This window comes from Pararge aegeria, chromosome 15, assembly GCF_905163445.1.
Source record: "Pararge aegeria chromosome 15, ilParAegt1.1, whole genome shotgun sequence".
Lineage (NCBI taxonomy): Eukaryota > Metazoa > Arthropoda > Insecta > Lepidoptera > Nymphalidae > Pararge > Pararge aegeria.
Window position 1 is genome coordinate 15,572,646 of NC_053194.1, and position 17,174 is coordinate 15,589,819.

Sequence of the window (17,174 nt, forward strand, 5' to 3'; positions counted from 1 at the left end):
TAGAATGTTTTTTTAACTGAATAGCTTATACATACCTTTGAATCCCCTGGAAACCAGACACTGGAAATAGTTACAAAATATGAATGGACAGTAAGGGTAACGTAACAGCGAAAAAAATACATAGCAATAATTATAAACTATTAAGATTTAGAATGTTTTTTTAATTAGAACTATTAACAGTTAACAGGTAATTGCATTGTTTAAAAATAATATGCTCGAGTTATTAAATTGGTAAGTGCATTATTGTAGAACTAAAACTTTATGTATTTTTTTTTATGAAAAACCGGTACTTGCCTGGTGCTGCCTGCTGGCGCTGTAAGAGTTGAGAGTGAGAGCTGAGACTTGTGACTTGAATTAAAAACTAAAGAGTAGATTACTAACAAGTTACTCGAGCTCCAACCGAATAGTTGAAGAAACTTGAAAATAATTGAAATATACCAGACAAAATTATTTTTAAAACAGAAAAAAATATGTTTAAGAAATCTAATTTAGATTTCACAAATGTGTTTGAATTTACCAAAAATTTAAATCCATTTTATCAAAAATAAATTACCTAGATACCTGTTTCAAAACGAACGAGTGGAAAAATAAAATTTATGATGATATGAAGTCTGTAGTACTCTTTGACTTTTACAAAGAGTATAAAATATGTAGTACCATGGAGTAGTGAGGAGATTGTTACTGGTATTACTAGATATTAATAGAGTATTAACGTTAAGGAAAAGGAGGTAAAAACAAAAAATAAAAAAAGGGTATCATACGTGGTCAGGACTTTTCCTTCACTTTCGGGGAGGTCAAGTTTGAATCCCAGCACGTAAGCAAGTTTAACATTGATATGAAAATGTTATACATTTAAGTTCAAGTTGGACCCGGTTTTATATGTGCATAATATATGCATCCCTCATGAATTCAATTCAATATCGTAGTTGATTTTGGGTCACAGACTAGCTACTCTGTGGCTTGGTTGCCATCTGTCTAACTTTTAAATGGTGTCAATGTCAAACCAGAAAGCAAGTTTGAAGTGACCGGTATATATTTTTGAGTTCAAGATAAAGAAGTTAACAAAATACAAATATTAATTTAAAAGTGATAAAATGAGTTACGACAGAAGTTTCCAGTTGCATTCCCTTCAACAAACTCCCAAAAACAAAAGAGTCAGACAAATATTAGGCAGAGAAGATACACTGAATATTTCACCAATACTCAACGAGTCGTCTATTTTCAAAACCCTTAACGATACAAGCTTAAGGCAAGTGTTGGATGAATCTTCAGTGTTAGTGAACCAAGGTAACGCTGGAGACGGTTTGAGTGAAGCATTTTTCGAGATTATACAGGCTGCACGTCCGAGCGAAGCTTTGGATACTTTAGCGAGGTTATCTCAAGTGTGTTGTGATTCTCTGGAGCTAGTCGAACCTTGGCATCGATATAATGCTCATAACTATTGGTTAGCAGAGGAAGCGAATACATGGAAACTTTTATATTGTCTGTATGCTGATTCCATAAACGAACATCCTAAATCTCTAGACAACATTATTCTAGAACCTACTCTCTCACAAAAAACTTTAGTCAGTGCTTTGTTCCAAAGTGATCCTGAGCTACGTCTGCTACAGCTATTAGTTGACTGGCTGGAAGCCACTGCAGCTTATCAAGAGGAAACAACTAAAACTTCAGCCCCAGTTATAAGTAATAACATACATTGGGGAAACACACTACACCAACTGCTTATTGGCTCTAGCTTGTTTAATAAGGAGAAGAATAAATCTATGATAACGTGCATGGACCCTGATGCACCAAGGCGTCAAAATAAAACAATCCACACTGATGATAAAAAGGATGATAGTGATTTGTGTAAGAGAGTATTTACTGAAGTTCGTTGTGGTAAGTTTAACGAGGCAGTTTCTTTATGTATTAGCAGTGGGCAGGCTTGGCGTGGTGCTGTCCTCCAAGGCTGGAAATTACTACATTATGAACAGGATGAGAATGGTATTTTGGAAGTTTCTGGGAACTCTTCACGAGATTTATGGAAGTGGTGCTCATTAAACATTGCAAGTGATGTTGCAGAAAATGTAAACTATAGAGCCACTGTTGGAATTTTATGTGGCCATCTACAAAGCACTCTGCCAGCTTGCCAGGGAAATTGGGAGGACCTCTTATGGGCACATTTAAGAGTCCAGATAGAGGCAAGGGTGGATAAATTCTTAAGAGAGCATCATGCCACTGCAGAGGCCAACACAACACCACCAGATGTTTTAGAATTGTTACAAAGTGAGCTTCAGGTTGAGGAGCTGTCTTTACACCAAATATTTAGTGCTGTTAAATCGTTGATGGAAGGGAAAAGGGAGTCAAATTATCAGACATGTCAACGTCACCTTATGCTCGGACAAATTAGAACCATAATGGAAGATGCCCTCCACTGGTTAGAAAATTCTGAAGACAAATTTATAAGATTCCTGGCACATTTAGTGCTTGTTCTTAGACAAATGGGAAAAGACCCACAGCATGATGTAGGTGATAGTGTTTTAGAAAAATATATCATACAACTTATTGAGGGATTGAATGAGGGTGCATGTGAAAATCCAGAGCTTATCGCATATTACACTTCTACAGTACCAATTCAAAGACAAATTGCTTTATATGCAGAATTGATGGGCCACATACAGAAGAGCGAACATAGAGAGGAAGTTGTTAACGCAGGCATAAAGGCTGGTGTAAATGTTGCTGCATCTGCACGAGTAGCAATCAAGAAAGCGATCACAGATATCCAACAAGGCTACGGTAACATAGACTTTACTTTCACCCAAACTTCTGCGGTTGAAAAGGATAAGACTTTGGTTAATAAAGTAATTTCATCCTTGGAATGGTTGTCATTAATTGAAGATCAATTAGAAGAAGCACTTTGGTTGTGCAATGCCATGGTTCGCACATTTATTTTCATTGGCAACACTGATGCGGCATTGTTATGTGCGAGTAGTTTACACAAAATGTTTGCAGACTATATCAACAAAATACCTTCAAACTCATCAGAGCTTAGAGAACATTTATGTTTGAAGTCATACCTTGAAGGTTTAGAGGCCTTTGCAACTTGGTATAGACATTTCATAAGTGGTCAACCAAAAGATATAGAACCTTTAGCTCATGATGCGTCGTTTTCCGATAAAGTTCACCATGAACAAAGGAGTGCCCAAGTCGAACAACAGAAGGCTAGATGGAAGAATACAGTGTTACATCAATCTCGGCACACTAAGAATTTACTTTACAATACTCTATTATTCCCTGGGGGATGGCTCCAAGATGAAACTGACAGCACTTCTTCTAAAAATTTCACTCAAGAAGAAAAGGAGGAAAGGACTAAACAGTTGGATACTTTGAGACGTTTATGCATTCCTGAAGTTACAATTTTAATACTCAAAATCTTGCAAAGTAGTGATGACATTGAAAACCATAAGGAAGCTGTTAAGATCAGCAATTTGATTGCGGGCGAAAATCGTGGCCTCTACAAAGTTTTTACGAAAAACAAACTTTTGGAAATATTAGATAGAATTAAGGAATCTTCTCTGCTGCTTCTAGAAAAGGGTAGAGATATTTTTGGATATGAATTAAATGAATAATTATCTTTTTTTTTGTTTAATAAAATTTTGTATTTTCTACAGAATAAGTATCTATTTTATTTTAACAATGCTATAAGAAATATATTAATAAATCAGTTTTTATGGCATAGAATATGGATCACGTTATAGAATCTATTTTGATTTCTATAATAACAGTTTATATACAACGTGTAAATGAATACCGAAACAATTCTACAGCGGCTTTAGAGGCTTTATACATAATTTGTTGTCTCTGAGACTACCATTGCCATAGTTTTAACTGAAAGAAATCACATGCAAAAGTAAAATCTCAAAATGACTCCTGTCACTTTAGGTATGTGTCGCGTAGCATAGGTACTATGCACGTGTCGGTATTTTATCTTCAACAGGGTTGTCATAAGTAAACACAGAGAATCTTTTCAATTAGTTTGTATCGAAAAATAAACATGCTTCTTTTGATTTAATACTTTTACAGGGTGATTCCTTATGAAATATACATACACCCTTCAATACTATTTCGTAATTCCGTTACACGTTGTTTATGTAGGCACATGTTTCAAAATCAAGCCAAAATGATTTAATTTCATTTAATTTTTTAATTCTGATTTAATCAATAGTTAGAGAGCACTTATAGGATCGGGATAGGGTTGAGATTAATTAAATCATTGCTACTTTCCGCTAGCTCTGCAATCGATACCCGCCCCCTCTGCTTTATGAACTTTGCAACATCCTCAAGTTCTTTCTGCGATATATAGATGAACTTGCCCCTATCATCTATAACTCCAGTTAGATCCCCAGATGCTTGTAGATCGGTTATCCTCTCAATAGCCGCTTGGGTTTTTATCTTGAAGTGCGCTGCCAGGTCTTCTAGCAAGACAACTTTTTGTGCCTGTAAAAACAAAGTACTTAACGAAAGATGTCTGCAATTTTTAAAGAATTTTTAAGTAACAGCTTTTAACAGAAATTAAAAAAAAATCGAATATAGTTACAAAAACTAACTATGAAGAAAGTAAAATAGAAAAATTACTTAATCGTTTTTTGTAGCAGAGCTTTCTGTGATAGAGCTAGCCCGGGCAAGCATTATGCCGGTGTAATAACAGGCAGATGAGGAGAGATAGCTTAACACCTATGCCTCGGATTGATGGACACAGAGCGGTAATTTGTAGGATGTGTTTATTGTGTTGCTCTGTTTATAGGCAATGGTTTTCCATTAAACATCCGGTGGGCCATCTGTTTGAAGCGTCAATTATTACTATAAAAAAAACAGCGACTAACATTAGATCAGGCTTTCCCGATAACTTAATTTAATTGTAAAGTAGATTATCCTTATTTTTGTAACATTCTTCAACACAGACCAACCTAGCATTTAAGGGTCTTTAATTCAAACTTTATGTCTTCTCGATCTTCGTGCGTTTTGATGCGCAGAATTTAATATGGAGTATCAGCTAATCTGCGGGACTACACTGCTTTCCTGCGCGAAGCTTCACTCGCAACTAATTTTTGCAGGGCTAACAATGGCAGGAGACAAAAATTATAACTCCGATTTTTATTTTTTTTATTTCGGTTCGATTTTCAAAAACTGTCCATTACAAGTAACACAAACAACACAATTACAAGTAGTAAGAAGTAACTTAATACGTACAATAAAAATCTTATTATATAGACATTGCCGAAAGAGTACATTAATTTACAATAGTAGAAATTTCAAATGCATTGAGCAGAGCGGTAAGAAACTGGTGCGAAATAAGAAAAGGTACATAATTATTAAAAACAGCATGCACGAAAAAGATATTTAAAGATAAACATAAGTATAAAGGTTCAAAAGCATTTTTGAAAACATCTTTAAGGAGCTCAAAAACAGGTCCACATAAAAAAAACATAAAATTTATCCCCTGACAAGATATATAATTTTCGTGTTCACCAGCTAAAGCAAGGTAACGGAATAGGAATAGTTTACCCCCGTTTATTATTACACATATAATTCTGATTTTATTTTCACTCGTGTGCGGACAGTTGTTAAAGCTGTGGGATAACATAAATTGTTATCCTTTCCCCGGTGTGATAATTGTTTCATGCCCATGCTAGCCGTGCTGCGACAACTTTTCAACGGACTGTACCCTTACGCTCCTTTAGAGCTTTGAACTAACCTGAATGTACTCAATAAACCGTCTGAGCAGGTTCTCCTGATCCTGGTCCTGTTCCTCGTCGAATCCCTCCCCCTCTACGCTAAAGGCCGCCTTCATGGCCTCATACTCCTCTTGCTCGCGTTTCTTTCGCTCCTCCTCAAGTTTACGCGCCGCTTCCTGTGTTTTGCGTTCTTCTTCCTATAATAATAGAGGTGCTCAACGATAGTACTAGTTTAGTTGTACATAACGCTATGTTATTTTAATGTTGTTAAAGATTTGTTTAGAATGCTAATACAACTAGCTGTCATCCGCGTGCTTTGCCCGCTTTCATTACGGTTTTTACCGGCCGGTTACTCAATTAAGACATAAATCCAAATTCGGTGATTTCATATATTCCTAATAGGCTCTTAGGAAAGTACTGTAACTCTACTACCGGTTCCCAAAGGAGATTCTACTGAGAGGAACGAATCACCACATACTATTCATAAATGATTACAATTTTACAATCATTATATTCTATTTTGGGTGTTATAAATAAGAATAGAATCAAGTGTTCAATGCGCTATTATAACACTTGGATGGGGCATTTGACGGTCTAACGTTTATCAGGTTTTGGTTCTAATGTATCTAAAGGTTTAACATGCTGTCTGAGGCACAAAGTATTGGTAAAGGCAAAATTGGAACCTACAAAGTCAATCCATCAAGTTGTCGACGGGGATCAACGCAAACAATTTTCGCTATTGTCTAGGCCACAACACAATAATAATGATGACAAAATTTAGTTTCCTATAGCCCATTACCTCTTGCATCTCTTCTGCTTTTTTTCTCTGGTCCTCCAGTTCTTCCTCTCGTTTCTTCTTCATTTCACGCATTTGCTCTTCAGCTTCTCGCGCTTTTTTCTTTTCCAACTTAGCTTCAAGTTTTGCACGTTTCTAAAATAAAGAATGTTCCAGAGTCTATGTAAGTTATGGGCAAATTCATTATTATGGCATTATTCAATTTTTAATTTTTTTTTTTAATTTTGAATATATTAAGCTCTTTTAATGAACTGATTGGCATGTATAATATTAGTGCTGTCCTTTTCGACAAATAACATACTTTTAGACATTGAGATCCAACAATGAGAAGTGTTTAGCTGTTGTCCAGCACACTGGCCCAGTGCGGATTGGTGGACTCCACACAACTTTGAGAACATTATGGAGAACTCTCAGGCATGCATGTTTTTCTTCACTGACGAAGCAAGTGATATTTTAATTGCTTAAAACTCAGATAACTAAGAAAAGTTAGAGGTGCGTGCTGAGATTCAAACTCAGCCCCTCAAAAGTAAAGTCGAATTCCTACCCACTGGACCACTTAACTGAATAGTATAAGTATTTACCTTGGCTCCCATCTTGTCATCAAATTCCACCTTTTCAGCTTCTGGTATAACACCATCCTCTTCCTCCTCTACCATGCCAGGCTCCTCTTCAATAAGTGCTGCTTGATGCCTTGCTGCTATAAAAAGTTTTGCATTGTCTATGTAAAGGGCGATGTCATAATATTGACAGCATGATTTGAATATAGAACAATCTCATCCTATGGAGGTTTTCATTATCATCGTCATTGTTAGTTATTAAATTCATCAAATTACTAATTTCCCATTACTGGGAATAGACAAGGCTTTCACAATTTTTTTTTTTTCAATTATCTTAACTGGCTATCTTATGAAATATCATAGTTGGATTCCTAACTCCTAGCTGATAAATAAAATATATTTACAGATAACACAAAACTAATTATTATCCGGTGTTCATATTCAGGTAATAATCACAAGTGCCAATCTATTTCGAGGTCTTGATAAACAGTGTTAGTTAAGGGATGTTTTGCAGGACAAATAATTATTTAAGATAAGACGGCCGATTGGCGCAGTGGGCAGCGACCCTGCTTTCTGAGCCTAAGGCCGTGGGTTCGATTCCCACAACTGGAAAATGTTTGTGTGATGAACATGAATGTTTTTCAGTGTCTGGGTGTTTATATGTATATTATAAGTATTTATGTATATTATTCATCAGTTATCTTAGTACCCATAACACAAACTACGCTTACTTTGGGTACTAGATGGTGATGTGTGTATTGTCATAGTATATTTATTTAAAATAACTTTTAACATATTACCATCCTACAGCATATCCTACTTCTTCTACAATAAGGTACAGAACACTCAGTGTGTGAATTGTGATCTGCATTTGATGGTATTTTTAATAATTTTTGTTCATTCCCCTTTAGATTTTCATAACCAGTTTCTATTCTAATGAGTCTTGACTAGCTCTTGACAGGATTTTGGCTATTCTCCTTCGTAAAACAACAGTTACCAATAAAACCAGACTTACCATTTGCTCTCATCCTTGCCCTCTGATTCCTAACAGCTTGCACCCTCCCTGGACCACCATCTCTTTGTGCCACAGGCCTTCGTCTTGCAGCATCCTCTGTTTAATATGTAACAAATATAAATAAAAGAAAAACATTGTAAGTATTGACCATTAATTTAAATACAGTATTTTAGTATAATAAATTGAAGTTTATAAATTTAATAATTATAATATTTTATGACATTATTAGTTATTGTCAAGCTATAAATCAAAAGAAAAGAAGATAGGTAATGCATATTGTTAATTGAAAACTTAAACCTTGTTAGTATTTTATAAATAAAATGGATCAATGAATTAATACACTTTTATTGTACAATAGATTGGTATGATAGAAGGTACAATTTGGTGGCCTTATCGCTACTTAGCAAGCTCTTCCAAGCAACTAAAGGGATTGAGTCCTCTAGTTGAGTTTTCACAGCAAAGGAGCATCCATGGTATCTGTTATCATGTGCAGAATGCTGTTGCTGTTTCCGCTGACTTGTATCAGAAACAAAACTATGTTCACAAGACAAAGTAATGCTATCCTTTTCATACTGTAGTCCCTAGCAAAGGATAACACTATTATAAGTATTAAATTTTTTTATTTTTTAGTCAGGAATATGTTATAAGGTTGCCCCTAAGAATTAATGAATGAATGAATGAAATGAGAGTAAAATTTGGTGGCCTTATTGCTACATAGCAATTTCTTCCAGGCAACCAAAGGTGTGAAAGGAAAAACCATAGAAAAGAGGTAGGTGGTGCAATCAATAAGACCTGACCTAAGACCTAAACCTGAATAAAAATTTTGGAAGCCTTTTTTTTTATTCCACTACAAGTTAGTCCTGAAATCATACCTGGTGGTAAATGATGATGTAGTGTAAGCCTAAGACAGTTTGTTTACCTGTTTTGTAGTAAGGCACCCGATCAGATTTTATACTACCTTGTACCAGGGTGTTAATTGGGATATTTTCTACCAGCATTACATATTCGATTGGGTCAAAGATAACTATGATTTATTTGGTATCAAAGGAACTAGGAAACCACTGACTGTGAAACCGCATTGTCATATTTTCTGAACCATATAAATCGTACTGACTTTTACACAATCAAATGAATACAAGGTAAAAAATCTCACACCAGGCACCTCTGTAGGCTAAGTCACAAGAAAAATCGGAAATTATAAATTCCCAAATAGCCCCCGCCGGGCTCGAACCCGGGATATCGACTTAATAGACCACAGCGCTCACCACTATGCTCAGAGCTTCTTCCTCTGCCACACGATGGAACCGGCACCCACATAGTGATACCATAAGCGGTCCGTTTCTCTTTTCTTCGTCACGAAAAACTTTCAGGTTTATTGTGATTACCATTAATTATGAATGAAGTAAACTTACGTGAATCTCTTTCTTTTCCCCCTCGTGGAAATAAAATCACTATTGCAATAATTGCTAATACAATAAAAATACCTAATATAACTAAAGAAATCATGTTTTCTAGTTGGTAAACTTAAAACCTGTGCATATATTAACCTAACTTCGAACTGTTTAAACTGATAGAAAATATGGATATAATAATACCATTTAACTCTGAAATGACTTTTATAGCATGTTATTACTGTTGATATTTAAGTCATTTAAATTCAGTAGTTGCACAATTAGTGAAAGTAAGTAGCTTGTTAAATTATTGTTAGCGTAAAATAAATCGCAGAAAATAAATAACAATTTCAATATAGTTTAAAACGTCATCAACACATAATGTAAGCTATAGTGTCATTTGTCATCATACATCAGCTGTGAGCTGTACAGATTATTTAAAAATGATGTGCTGCACCCAAAGAGAGTAAAAATACTACGTTAGTCACTCTTTATCATTAATCCCCATGGAACCATTCCTATTCATCATTCCATTACTATGTTATAATGTGTTTCTCAATTATAATTTCTCGTGTACCGGAACATGTTATACTCTGCACGTACCTAGAGATTATTTTGATATAAATGTCTTTGGTTTTCTGAATGGATGACGTGTGTCATGTCACTTGTCAATTTGTGAATGCGAAGTTGCTCTCGATTTTTGCCGACTGTTTAGTTTAGTTGAAAATGAAGTTAATTAATGTTTGTCCCCTCGTTATCCTAGTATTCATTTTAGATTTAGTTTCAGCTTTATACTTCCACATAGCGGAGGGTGAGAGGAAATGTTTCATCGAGGAGATCCCAGATGACACAACTGTGATCGGTGAGACCAATTTTTCTTGTTTCTTTCTTTTTACAAATAAAATGCCTGGTATTAAAAATAAAGTCTCATAAATGTGTAATCTTTCCAGTGAACTATAAAGTGGAGCTGTTCGACCCTCGTTCAGGTGGTTTTATGCCATCGTCCCCTGGTATTGGAATGCATGTGGAAGTACGCGATCCAAATGATCGTGTAGTACTTTCACGAGTATATTCCTCAGAGGGAATGATCTCCTTCACTTCAGCGACACCCGGTGAACATACACTGTGCATGTATTCTAATAGTACCTCTTGGTTCAGTGGATCACAGTTACGTGTAAGTTGCAAAGCTATTTATTGGTTATTATTTTTAGTATGTTTCATAGTTACCTTGTAAGGTATGAATGTGTTAAGTCATTCACACCGGCTGACAACTGGTACATTAGTATCGTAATATATATTATAGACAGTTTTATAGTACATAATATTGTTTCCTGTAGCTCATTAGGATACTTAAATACTCCATAACTTCATACATAGTTTTAATAGCATTGAAACTGGTGAACACCTGTTCAAACAATAAGTTTGAAATGACAAGTTTTCTTTACACACTATAGTTTACACAAAAAAAAAACATGAATGAGTGTTCAACAGTTTCACATCCTGTAATTTAGTTTTATATTTAAATTCTTTTTGTAGCTTGAGTCAATGTTCACTGCCTTCATGCACAAACTCCATGAACTCTCAAGCATGCAGGTTTCCACATGATATTTTCTTTCACCATTGAAGCAAGTGATATTTAATTTTTAAACAAAAAATTGAAATGCTTAAAACAGACATAACTTGGAAAAGTTAGAGGTGCAAGGTGCAAACTTTGCCCCCCTAACGTGCAGCCGCAGTCCTAACAAGACTTAGCTACCCATTTTCATTTCAATGCAATATGAGGACACTTTATTTGGCTTTTAGGTTCATTTGGACATTCAAGTTGGTGAGCATGCTGTAGACTATGCCAATGTGGCACAGAAGGACAAACTCAGTGAGTTGCAATTAAGAATCAGACAGTTATTGGATCAAGTTCACCAAATTACTAAGGAACAGAGTTATCAAAGGGTAAATATTAAAAAAAAATTATTTAGGTCAAGAAAAACCGAAATTTTTTTAGTTACCCATATTTAAAATAAGCTATATTGTCTTTTTGAAATTAAAAATTTTAAGTAGCTTACATTGTTCTATGTGAAATCCAAAAGACAGCAATGGTTTCTATAAATGAGACGTACTAGGGCAAATAGTCTATGGACCTTTTTGGTTGTTGATCTTTGATAACATTTAACATTAAATGTTGATGTGCAGCTTGGGAGCATTTTTATCAAAAATCACAGAGACAATTAATTTCATTTCTTTGAATAGAATATAGAGTTATTTCCAATTTAATTCAACAAAAAGAAATTAAAATAATTTACTTGTTTTTACTGGGTGATTAACAAGAATAATAATTGTTGAGATTGATTAATAGAATATAAAGATTTCCACCTGTTAAAGTCAGACTTCTGGTCACAGGAGGGTGGACTACTATGAACAAAGTGTCAGATTCCAATTTCAATTTTTCAGCACCGTGAAGAAAGATTCAGAATGACATCAGAGAGCACAAACTCAAGAGTTCTATGGTGGAGTTTACTCCAGTCCGCTGTTTTACTATCTATAGGTTACTGGCAGATGAGACATCTTAAGAGTTTCTTTGAGGCTAAGAAATTAGTTTAAATTATTACATAATTAACAGCTTAAGAGTGTAAACCTGCTTATCTATGATATATAAGTTTTATCAGCATATTTACATTTCATCTGGTGAAAGGGCAATCTAGTTAGCAAATTTGGGTACACCACTGCAGTGCAGTGGTATCCTAGGATACCAGTGCAAGGGTGTATTAATGGTGTATTGCCTGAGAAGTTTCTATTCACAACTTAGAAATTATAATAAATTGACTCTTGATTTGAGTACATTTCTCTTATCATAGGAAGCAGGTTTATACTCTCAGCTGATAATTTCATTAAAGTCAAACAAATATTTTATATTTATATTGAATTCTTTACCCAAAAAGTAAGCTTAAAACAATTTTTTTTAATTACACAGATAATTTTGTTGTGATTTACATTTTTCAATAAACTTTTAAATTATTTTTGTGTTTTAATTTGTATATAAATAAAACTCCATTGTAAAACCGTCTTTTATTAGAAGACTTCAGTCATGGTCCATTACACGGGCCAAGTGGGGATTGGTAGTTATCACATTTCCTTGTAATCATTAGGGCAAAGGCATGCAGATTTCCTACATTGTAAAAGCTTAAAGCAACTCTGAAAAGTACATGACAGAAATAAAACTCAGTCTGTTTGGAATGTATAATACTGTTTATGGTTTAATACCGACTTGCACAGACTTTAAAATGAGCTGCCAAATATATAATAAAATTGAAATAAATGTAAAAAAAAAACACCCTTGAAAACCTTTAAAAGGAAACTGTTTCTATGGTTGTGTGCCAAATCATTATACCATCGCATAATACCTTAGCTGCTATGGGTATCATGAAATATCTGTGGTTCCTGCTTAATTTTGCATGTGTGCTTGACCTTAATTTTGACAGCTAATAATGACATGTTAATTAAATTTTAATTGTATTTAAATATAGAATTGTGATTAAATAACTCATACAATGATTTTAATATGACACTGTAAATCTCAGAACATTATTTTATATAATTGATAACAAATAAGATTATTATTAATATAATTTAATGTTTCAATTTTGCATGTTGATGTATTAACAGAATATGTTGGAACTTTATATCATAAACACCAATAACTAGCCCATATTTAGCAATATAAATATTTCATTTCATATCATTTACTAAAGTACTCATTTATGAAGTTTTGTAACTGTAAAGATCTTATCTAGATATTTGGTTAAATTATGTGGCACTGGCTCAGCCAAGGGTCGCAGCCAACTAAAATCAACAGTTTCCAAAGTGTTTTCCAATGTATCACAAGTACAGTAATAAAGGTTCCCGGACATATGCAACTGTTCCGCCAACTCCATTTGATGGTTGTCCATTAAATCTTCATTGATAACTACAAGTAACGGTTTCTTTTCGTCCAGCGCCTCTAAACAACTACCTGCACCTGCGTGGCTTATAATCAAATCGGCACTTTGCATGTCTTCTTTTAATGAATCTTTAAATCTATACAACTCAATTTTAACACCTTCTTTCTCATAGCAACCCGGTTCGAAATCACTGTTTCCTATCTGAAAGGTTATTTCTTTACAGCCAAGTTTATTTAAAGCGCGTAGAACTTCAGGTGTTTGAATACGTTTGCATAGTAAGTCAAAACGTGTTGTTCCTACTGTTATAAAGCATTTCTTGTATTTTTGTTGTGTATGCATATTTTAAACAAAATTATGAAATATCTGAATTCCGAATTATAATCGGTAAAGTAAACAAATAAAGTAACAAATAAATAAAGTAAACAAACAGTGAAAATAAAAAATGGTGACTTGTATTTTAGTTGTCAAATTGGCAATGATATGTCATAATTCATTCAAAACATAACGATAAACGTTCAGAAACTGAATCTTATCAGTCTCATGTATACAAGCAATGAGTATACCAGCATTTAAATGTTAGCGCTTTTCCAAATATTAGTTAATTTGTGTTGCATAGCTACTAAAGCAATAAACCTGAAAATAATTTAATTTCATAATTACCAACCAGTTGACATAAGCTTCGATAGCCAAGCCGGTCAGGATATCGGCTTCCCTTTCTGGGAAACCGGGTTCGATTCCCGGACCGTACCCTAAAGGTGGTGGTGCTCAAGCTTCTGCCTATATCTTAATTAATATAATAATAATAAAAAATATATTCAATTTCAACTTCAGTGCTAATTTATATGTTAGCACCTAAGTTTCTATTATACTTTCGACCGTTAGGCATAGAAAAAAATAATATTCTGCCATCTCGCATCTCGCAGTCATCATCATCATGGAAGGTATAGATAGTATTATTGTATTTGTGTAGTCTGGTTTATGTATTAGTATGTAGTTATTTGTATGTATGTACTAAATAGTGTACCCCACCTATTCGTTTTTTTTTAGTTTTCGTAATCCTAAGGTTGCCTGGCAGAGATCGCTACTTAGCGATAAGGCCGCATTTTGTATCCTGCTTCATTCTTCATGTGTTTGTTCTTTTTTTTGTCTCGTTTTTCTGAGTGGTGTACAAATAAAGAGTATAAATAAAATTGATTCGACTCTCAAAGCCTGGGAGGAGTCACGTGACGCACTTGGCGTCTTCTGTGACTTGACCAAGCCTTTCGATTGTGTTCAACATAACACATTAATCAGGAAATGACATCATTATGGAATACGGGGTATGACTCTCGATTTAATGATTTCCTATCTTAATGATAGAATTCAAAGAGTTGACGTGAATTTAAAGCGGTCTAACGGGTCATTTGTGAAAGTTAGTGTCCCCCAGGGACTTTTTCTGTTCCTCATTTACATGGCCTTCCTTAACTTGCTAAGGACAGTCACGGATAGTATTGTTTGCTGATGATACCTACATCATTGATGTTTAAAATTAAACGACGTGAAACAAATCTTGACGATGTAAACATATGTCTCGCTTAAGTAATAAAATAGTTTGAGGCTAACTTAGCTCTTAACGGAAAAAAACGAAGAGTATTTCACGTTACCGAATGTCGAACAAGTAAAAACCATTGTACCACTTAATAATGAGGAATTAGATTTTAATATTTTTAGTTTTTAGAATAACGTTAGATGCTAAACTTTAATGGGGCCCACATATAAATAATTTAGCGAACAGACTTAGTTCTGCAGTCAAAGTCAAAAATATATTTATATTCAAGTATCATAGGTGGCACTTTAGATGCGTACATTACATGAGAATTATACGGTAGTGAGATGATGGCTCTAACCATATTCGTTAACTTAAAACTAAAGCTACGAGGGTTCCAAACGCGTCCTGGTCTAAGAAGAAGCCCACAACAAACTTAGCACAGCGTGGGGTATATAATATGCTCTAAAGCCATCTATGACAGAGGAACAGTGGTTCATCAAGTGGACCTATAGGCGGGACTTCTAACTAATATTACCCTTATTTCCTTCCTGGAAAATGCCCCTAGAGCAAGGCTGCCCAACCTGGGTGCGGCGGCGCCCTGGGGCGGAACGAGAGGCGCTCCTTCGGTACTTCAAAAAAAAAAAAATCATAGTCTCTGTGCAGTAGTGTCACGGCTTGTACCACATCTTGGATAATTGTGTGGATACCTTAAAACAGGGGAATACAAAACGTCGATCTCATCAAATTTTTAAATGTAAAATCCACGGAATTAAAAACATTAGATTAAGAACATAGAATTAAGAACTTACGGAAACTGTGTACACGACTAATAATGAAGCATCAAAAACCACTCTACTTTAGTATTGTTTCTCGAACAGGCAGTTAGTCACTTCATTCATTTAGCGGTTGACTGTAATGACTTTAGATCTAATGTTTAAAATGAAGAAAATGGAAAAGTTTGTGAGCTAGCAACATTCCGCGTGTATGAAGTGAGACGTTCTCTCTGTCTTTGTACACAATGCACTGCATGCAATAATTTTCCCATTTTACCTATATTTATCTGGTAAACATTTAGAACATGAGAGGTAAAATAATTAATGTCAGCTGCTAAATGAAATCAATTGACTAACCGCCTGTTCGGGAAAGTGGAGTGGTATTGATGCTTTAATATTAGTAGTGTAGGTATATGTATGTTCCTAATTCTGTGGCAAAATCTTCCTAAGCTGGAGTTTTCCCTATTGTTTACGGAGGAAGACATGCGGAGTCCAGACTCTGCGCTACGGCATTAGTTATTACAAATATCTACCTATTTCATCTTTGTCGCAGCTATTTCGTCCTCTTAAGTCGTTAAGATAAGTAGGCCAATAAAAATGAAATGACATATAGAATCATCGTATGACGTGTAAATTAAGCCGCGTAATGAAAGTGGCGAAATAGCCTCTTTGTAATTCGTGTAGCTGAATTGTTAATGCGCATGACCTTTCACGAGACGGCACCAATAACAAAGGATGTTCTGTTTTCAACCATTTAAATCACTGAGTTCCACTTGAGTACTTGTATTGATATGTGGACAGGCTTTTGTATCGAATCGCTTTAAAAAAAAATCTTTTGTTGAAAGTATATAACTTCTTCCCATTTAGTTCCATTTTAATCAGGTCAAAATCTATTGGAGGTATCTAGGAGAAATCGAGGGAACTTCACATTTACAGGTACACCTTTAGTATATTTTTTAAAATATCTTGAGACACCTGTACTACGAAAACAATAAGTATAGCGATATATGGTATATGGTTGGAAAGCAATTTATGCTTGTCACAATAAAATAGCTTGATGTGAAGTGCCAGGAGAACTCCTCAACTATTAGCTATTAAGAAATTTTTCGTGAATGCAAAATAGCATTTGGTTATTATAAGTTAGATAATTGTAAATCTAGCCATTAAAGTCTCTTTTGTGACAGAGCTCGTCCGGGGAAGTTCTATCGCATTGATGCAATGCTGTGTCCCGGTCTGAAGGGCTACACACCTAAGCTTCAAATTGATGGACGGCGGCAAGACGTGTTCCTTGCATGCCCTATGAAATGTGTGAAAGGCGATGGTTTAACACTTCCTGTCCCACCAGTTTGTGCAAAGTTCAAAAAAAGGCAGAGTTTCCATATGGTGCGCATCGAGATGTTGACATAACAATGAATGTCTTAACAATTACTGTGTAAAGACATCGTGCGTATCGAATACATGCCTAATA

At 34.9% G+C, this 17,174-nt stretch overlaps 4 protein-coding genes across 5 annotated transcripts; 2 read left to right on the top strand and 2 right to left on the bottom strand.

Annotated features, from left to right (window-relative positions):
• The first annotated feature begins 1,002 nt into the window (after window positions 1–1,002).
• Window positions 1,003–3,616, top strand: LOC120629756 (nuclear pore complex protein Nup107). Its single transcript, XM_039898782.1, has one exon. The coding sequence runs from the start codon at window positions 1,095–1,097 to the stop codon at window positions 3,606–3,608; it is 2,514 nt and encodes an 837-aa protein (XP_039754716.1). The 5' UTR covers window positions 1,003–1,094; the 3' UTR covers window positions 3,609–3,616.
• Window positions 3,617–4,000: 384 nt separating this feature from the next.
• LOC120629758 (DDRGK domain-containing protein 1) lies at window positions 4,001–9,849 on the bottom strand. Of its 2 annotated transcripts, none has more exons than XM_039898784.1 (6): window positions 9,495–9,849; window positions 8,083–8,178; window positions 7,092–7,204; window positions 6,514–6,645; window positions 5,735–5,911; window positions 4,001–4,476 (listed from the first exon to the last, which is right to left on the bottom strand). In XM_039898784.1, the coding sequence occupies exons 1-6, from the start codon at window positions 9,586–9,588 to the stop codon at window positions 4,216–4,218; spliced, it is 873 nt and encodes a 290-aa protein (XP_039754718.1). In that variant the 5' UTR covers window positions 9,589–9,849; the 3' UTR covers window positions 4,001–4,215. The 2 variants fall into 2 exon arrangements, with proteins under 2 accessions (XP_039754718.1, XP_039754717.1); XM_039898783.1 differs by having other exon boundaries at window positions 7,092–7,207; window positions 9,495–9,848.
• Window positions 9,850–10,124: 275 nt separating this feature from the next.
• On the top strand, window positions 10,125–12,483 carry LOC120629728 (transmembrane emp24 domain-containing protein eca). Its single transcript, XM_039898731.1, has 4 exons — window positions 10,125–10,335; window positions 10,424–10,647; window positions 11,277–11,420; window positions 11,919–12,483. The coding sequence occupies exons 1-4, from the start codon at window positions 10,200–10,202 to the stop codon at window positions 12,066–12,068; spliced, it is 654 nt and encodes a 217-aa protein (XP_039754665.1). The 5' UTR covers window positions 10,125–10,199; the 3' UTR covers window positions 12,069–12,483.
• A 209-nt stretch (window positions 12,484–12,692) lies between these two features.
• On the bottom strand, window positions 12,693–13,855 carry LOC120629730 (UDP-N-acetylglucosamine transferase subunit ALG13 homolog). Its single transcript, XM_039898732.1, has one exon. It carries the CDS (start codon window positions 13,742–13,744, stop codon window positions 13,220–13,222), a length of 525 nt encoding a protein of 174 aa, XP_039754666.1. The 5' UTR covers window positions 13,745–13,855; the 3' UTR covers window positions 12,693–13,219.
• Between the last annotated feature and the right edge of the window lie 3,319 nt (window positions 13,856–17,174).

What these genes read in the sequence shown, in the direction of transcription:
- LOC120629728 (XM_039898731.1), top strand. Translation starts at nt 10,200, where the DNA reads ATGAAGTTAATTAATGTTTGTCCCCTCGTTATCCTAGTATTCATTTTA. An exon ending in TCAGTGGATCACAGTTACGT is followed by an intron (nt 10,648 to 11,276) that starts GTAAGTTGCAAA and finishes TTTGGCTTTTAG; the next exon opens with GTTCATTTGGACATTCAAGT. An exon ending in AGGAACAGAGTTATCAAAGG is followed by an intron (nt 11,421 to 11,918) that starts GTAAATATTAAA and finishes TCAATTTTTCAG; the next exon opens with CACCGTGAAGAAAGATTCAG.
- LOC120629758 (XM_039898783.1), bottom strand. Translation starts at nt 9,588, where the DNA reads ATGATTTCTTTAGTTATATTAGGTATTTTTATTGTATTAGCAATTATT. An exon ending in ATGACAAGATGGGAGCCAAG is followed by an intron (nt 6,646 to 7,091) that starts GTAAATACTTAT and finishes TCTTTATTTTAG; the next exon opens with AAACGTGCAAAACTTGAAGC. An exon ending in GGTTTATTGAGTACATTCAG is followed by an intron (nt 4,477 to 5,734) that starts GTTAGTTCAAAG and finishes TTGTTTTTACAG; the next exon opens with GCACAAAAAGTTGTCTTGCT.
- LOC120629730 (XM_039898732.1), bottom strand. Translation starts at nt 13,744, where the DNA reads ATGCATACACAACAAAAATACAAGAAATGCTTTATAACAGTAGGAACA.
- LOC120629756 (XM_039898782.1), top strand. Translation starts at nt 1,095, where the DNA reads ATGAGTTACGACAGAAGTTTCCAGTTGCATTCCCTTCAACAAACTCCC.